The sequence below is a fragment of the Lytechinus pictus genome, chromosome 14 (assembly GCF_037042905.1).
Source record: "Lytechinus pictus isolate F3 Inbred chromosome 14, Lp3.0, whole genome shotgun sequence".
Taxonomy (NCBI): domain Eukaryota; kingdom Metazoa; phylum Echinodermata; class Echinoidea; order Temnopleuroida; family Toxopneustidae; genus Lytechinus; species Lytechinus pictus.
The window spans coordinates 21,295,338-21,301,544 of record NC_087258.1 but is presented as its reverse complement, the minus strand read 5'-3'; the positions used below and the strand labels follow the sequence as shown (position 1 = coordinate 21,301,544).

Below are 6,207 nucleotides of genomic sequence, written 5' to 3'. Positions count from 1 at the left end.
CAAAGTTGATTTTTGTTTGCTTGTTTCTATGAAAGGGTAGTCCTAACATATAATAATTAGCTTTATTCCTATAAAATAAAGTAAATATGTAATAATATCATAAGCCCTTTTTAATAATGCGAGCGCGAAGCGCGAGGTATAATTTTTTTGGGAAATATTATGGGCAATATGTTTGTGATCTTCAAAACAGGATGCCTATGTAACTAGATAACAACTGCGAGCAAGAAGCGCGATCAGAAATCTTAGTAAGCTCTGACCTAATCTAAAAGGGACGTGTTAAGGAATGTTTGCAGTTAGCCATGAAGACGATACAGGTTTCAACCAGGGGCGGCGGTATGTTTTTTTCCAAAAATTGGCATTTTGGTGCAACGGATATTTTCACCATGAGATCATCATCTGTGTAAAGAAGTTGTGTGTTTTGTAGTAATTAAGTTGAGCAACGTTTTTTTTAATTGATTTCTGATTGATAAGATATGTTTAGGTTTTATTTTTCGCGAGAAAGCGTAGCGAGCAAGCGGTTTGAAAAAAAGTTCAAATCTGAAGTTGTAAAACTCGCTTTTCGGTCAATTATGGACCTAATTACTGTTAAAAGGGCATCCTTGTGAGATGTTGCGAGCGAATCACGAGGTCAAACTTTAGGAAATTTCATGTAGGCCTAATAAGACATAATAATAATATTGGTATTATTTACCAAGGGAAGCCAGTTCAGTTCTGAAAAATGTTATCTCAGCGGACCCTGTTATTGTCTCGCCTGCATAGCAGAGCGAGACTATAGGCGCCGCTTTTCCGACGGCGGCGGCGGCGGCGTCAACATCAAATCTTAACCTAAGGTTAAGTTTTTGAAATGACATCATAACTTAGAAAGTATATGGATCTAGTCCATGAAACTTAGACATAAAGTTAATCAAGTACCACTAAATATCCTGTGCGAGTTTCAGGTCACATGACCAAGGTCAAAGGTCATTTAGGGTCAATGAACTTTGGCCAAGTTGGGGGTATTTGTTGAATTACCATCATAACTTTGAAAATTTATGGATTTAGTTCATGAAACTTGGATATTAGGTTAATCAAGTACCACTGAATATCCTGTGCGAGTTTCAGGTCACATGACCATGGTCAATGGTCATTTAAGGTCAATGAACTTTGGCCGTGTTGGGGGTATATGTTAAATTACCATCCTAGCTCTGAAAGTTTATGGATCTAGTTCATAAAACTTGGACATAAGAGTAATCAAGTATCACTGAACATCCTGTACGAGTTTCAGGTCACATGACCGTGGTCAAAGGTCAGTTAAGGTCAATAAACTTATGCCATGCTGGGGTAATTGTTGAAGTGCCATCATAACTTTGAAAGTTTATGGATAGAGTGAATGAAATGTGGACATGGGTGTAGTTGACAGTCTTAAGTCTCCGTTGAAATGTCATTTATGGTCAATGAACGTGGTATTATGTCATTATATGAATGATGTTTTTGTGAATGATTATTTATAGTAGTTTTCAAAGTTAGCACTGCTGCTATATTAAATTGCGTAATGCAGGCGAGACTGCCAGAGGCGTTCCACTTGTTATTATTACGCCGGCTTTAGCTCGGCTGCCTAGGCAAAGGAAGGCATTTAATGAATTTCTTCCTACCAGGTACCCATTCACCTCACCTGGGTTGAGTGCTGCACAGTGTTGATAAATTTCTTGCTGAAGGAAATTACGCCATGGCTGGAATTCGAACCTACGACCCTCTGTTTCATAGAAAGAAGCCTAATCCACTGGGCCACAACGCCCCACATAAAAAGTAAACATTCCGAGCATTTTTTGTAATCATGAAAAAAGGCTTATCATTGTTAACACTAGGCGTAATGATCAATAAAATTTTATAAACATATATGTTCTTGATTACTATTTGTATTATGATCATCGTTTGGATTATTACGATCATCATTAGTATTATCTTTATTTTTATTACCAGCAGAAGCTCTTATTAAAAATGACATCCCCTCCAATACAAATCCTATTATCTGGAGGTTACTTGCACGCGACCAACACACCAATCCCCTGCGTCCTTACCATTTGCTTAGGGCAGCAATTGCTCAGATAAAATCGAAATTAAGCCTATGCTTGATCCGGGCGCCTATTCTTATTAAATGCAATACATGCTTTGGCCAGAACACACACATGTATCATCGTTCGTCATTACTATTATTGCATAATATCCTGTTATCTTGTAAGGACAACACCGTTCTTGTTACCAATATGAATGAATCTCATTTTCGGAAATACGAACCTTATTTAATTTTCGGATTAACGAACCTTATTTCGCTTTCGGACTAACGAACCTTCGGAATTACGAACCTCATTTCGTTTTCGGACTAACGAACTTTCGGAATTACGAACCTCATTTCGTTTTCGGATTAACGAACCTTCAGAATTACGAACCTCATTTTGTTTTCGGATTAACGAATCTTCGGAATTACGAACCTTCGGAAATACGAACCTTCGGAATAACGAAACTTCGGAATAACCGAACCTTCGGAATAACGAAACTTCGGAATTACGAATGTATGCGAAATTTTCCACACAATATAATTGTGCTGTAAGAGGTGTTCTCCGGACTACGCTTGATGACTTTGTAAATTTATTTGTTTACATGTATTTATATATTTATTTTATTTCATTTACTTATATATTTATTTCAATTTCATTTTTTTCTCGTTATTTCTTTATCTATTTATTTATTTCTTGGAGGGGGGGGGGGCTTTTTAAGGATAGATTTTCTTATAGTATCAGTATATTTATTTACTGATGCGGTGAGAGAAATAAAACTGTGGATGCATACATCATCAACCTTGACAACCATTCACGTGGTAAACCCGGTTAGTAGAGCTAGGGGGCATAGTGCAAAATCTAAGCAAATTATTTCACGTTCAACACTTTTAACTGCTACTTTCTGGCCTTTTTGTCGGCACATTCGCTCGAGTTGGAATTAAATTTCGGCAAACTTCAAGATGAATGTTTCATATGCCAAATGCAATGCAAAATAATTTTTATATTTTGGTCGCATACTCACTCTCAAATTTCCCCCAAAATAGTGTAATTTACATGTACATCACCCAAACCGACCTCTTCATTTTCATTTCTTTCATTACAATCAAAGTATATTGCGTGCAGAAATTTTCCTTCAGTTCAAAATAAAGTCCTTCATATGAATCCAAGTGTATGAGAATCCATGAATAATTTCATTCGCCAAGAAACATCGATTTTGCTAAACCATGTAATGCAGATTTGTCAAGTTAAAATAAAATGATGCGTAACCTAATTGTTCAATGTTGCTCTTATCTAACTGTCTAATAACGATGAAAAAGGGGGAATTCTGGGGCAAAAGTATTTCACTAGGAAATAAACAACAAGTTAGGCACGTCATATCCGTTTAGGGTTATTATAAGATGCTTCCTGTTCGCGCAGAAGTAATTCGAATGTCAAACCAACACCCGTCTAATCCGGGTCCTGACCCTCCGTAAAAGTAAGAAATACCCTATTCTTCTTCCATAGTTTGGGGATTAAATGTACTATCTATGCATTGATAGTTTTAGAGGCAAGTTTTGTTGACAAATCTAGTTTCGTTTGATCTTTCAGTTTCTGAAGGAATCTAGTTCCTCAATATCCCTACGATGGAAGCAGTATCCATGAGACGGCTTTGCATTCTTGTGATAACCACATTCTCTTTCATCAGCGCCGACGACGCCTCCATGAATGTCACCGACACCATGTTGTCTACATCTTTCGAAGACGAGCTCGAATCGGACTTCGATTCCGATGTTGATGACGCCGAATCCGAATGGGCTTGGTATCCTCTGAGGTGGACATGGTGGCTCATCGTTCGAATCATCTTCGCCGTCCTCGGCATCATCGGCAACGGTGTCGTGATAGTGGTCATCTACCAGCGTTACAGTACCATCCGGTCAACGGACGTCTTCATCGGGGGTCTGGCCATCGCTGATTTCTTGACGTCCGTGTTCCTCGTCCCGATTCCTTACGCAAAAAGCGTCCCTCCAACAATTCTTGGGAGCATATACTGCAAGGTCTTGTACCCATCCTTGTTCTTTTGGCTCTGTATCGTAGCCTCGACCTACATCCTCATGACGATGTGCATTGAGCGATACATCGCTGTGGTGTTCCCACTGTACTTCAACCGCATTGCCAGCAAGCAGAAAGCCAGCGTATTCGTCCTCTGTATCTGGTTGGTGAGTTTCCTGCAGTGTCTCTACACGCTCTTTGTTTACATCTATGATGACCGAATCGGCTACTGCGGGACTACTATCAAGAGCGTGGCCGGCAATACAGCCAGGGGATACTACGCCTTCCTCACTCGGCTGGTCATTCCTGTTCTAATAATGATTGCCACACAGGTCATGATCGCAAGGTCACTCCATCTGCAAGGCAAGCAGTTCCAGACGATGGTCGGCGGCAACGGTAGCACCAAGATGTCATTTCACCAGGTCGCTAGGAACCGTGTCATCAAGATGATGTTGATAGTCGTACTGGTGTATCTCTTCACTTGGACACCCAACCAGATCGCCTACTTCTGCTACAACCTCGGTTACATCAGCGCATCCTATAGTGGGAGTTCCCTTCAGAACATCTTGACTGTTCTCGGGTTCATCAACTCCTTCGCCAACCCCTTCATCTATGCCGCAAGGAGCCCAGACTTCCGTCAGGCAGTGAAGGGGCTTTTTAGCTGTTCCCATGTCGAGATTGAGCCTCTCTTCAGCGGAACAAGCACAAAGGAAACAGTTGAATCTAAAATTGGCACCGACAATTCGAGTAAGATTTCTAAACGAGAAAGCACAAATGCGGTCTAAGACCAAGCCGGGTCTGTATTCTTTCACCGTCACGGTTAGATTCTCCTATGTAGTATGTAAACGGTTATGCTAGAACAAGTTAAATGACTGAATAGCTTAGATTATTAAAACTGATTTTATGATTGTCGAGTACGGTTTATAAACTTGAGAGAGCACACATACCATGAATACGGGCGACGACCAATCAAGCCGGTATATGTTCTGTATTTTCTCGTGTTTGAATTCTCGCAGAGTCTGTAATCTGCGATGTTAAATAAAGTAAAACGATTAGATTTCCCAGATTGCAAAACAAGTTTGATGACAGTGGAATCAATACAATGTACATGTATATACATTATCAAACTTAAACAAAAACTCTCTGCCATCAACAATAAATTTTATTCAAATCGTTCAAATTGAAAGAATTGATAAATGACTCGAAATTAAAGAGAAAATACCTGTCAGGTACTATCTGTAGAGTTTCCTTCACATGAAATGTGAGCCGTGTCTTTTGCAAGAAGGTCTCTTAAAAATTGTAGACATGATGAAAATAATAGAGTCAGAGAATGGCCGTCTCTTGGAGGCTGTTCTCACTACGTTCCTAAAACTAGTTTACTGGAAACTAGTTTAGTGGAAACTAGTTTAACGCATAGTGAGAATGGTCGAAGCGGTCTTGGAAGCGATCTTTCAAACCAGTGTGGAAAACCACCTCGCGATGTAGTTTTCAAGATCGCTTTGCCTCTTTAAACTGGTTTTAGCGTAAGTGAGGACACAACCGTTCTTCGGGAAGCGATCTTCGCACATTTTGAGCGCGCTACTCCACACGACAGGTGTAGAATGCCTATGCTGCGGTTTCGAATTTCGCGCGAAACGTTTCACCCCACTGAGAGCGTTTCCATAGCAACAAGAGCGCTTTACGTGAAGTGATTTTGAAAACCACTTTCGTGCGATCAAGTGAGAACGCTCGCAAAGCGATCTTCCAAAGTGGTTTCCTGAATCGGTTTCCAGTAAACTAGTTTTAGAAAGCGTATTGAGAACGGCCTCTTGGATGATCAGCGTCCATAAATATACACTACACGAGCCGAATGGTCGTATAGACTTTAGCTGATGACATTAATGGCCACATTGAGTAAAATTTAAACATCTATGTCTTGCCAAAACCATGGGCGCACTTCAGTTATAGATTATTTTATATCTTCATTCATTCTGTATCGTATCAGACAAAGGACAATCATGTAAAATACATATCATGGTTGGATACCAAGGCCCCTTATAATACAAAGAGTTACGACTGATCCAACCAATCGTAACTCTATGGAAATCCATCGGTGTCATATTTTTTAGTGCAGGAACTTTGCAAAATTTCCTTTGTAAACAAA

General features: G+C 39.8%; 1 protein-coding gene across 1 annotated transcript; it reads left to right on the top strand.

Annotated features, from left to right (window-relative positions):
• The first annotated feature begins 3,634 nt into the window (after positions 1-3,634).
• On the top strand, positions 3,635-5,314 carry LOC129276120 (QRFP-like peptide receptor). The gene has a single exon (XM_054912554.2). It carries the CDS (start codon positions 3,659-3,661, stop codon positions 4,847-4,849), a length of 1,191 nt encoding a protein of 396 aa, XP_054768529.2. The 5' UTR covers positions 3,635-3,658; the 3' UTR covers positions 4,850-5,314.
• The last annotated feature ends 893 nt before the right edge of the window (positions 5,315-6,207 follow it).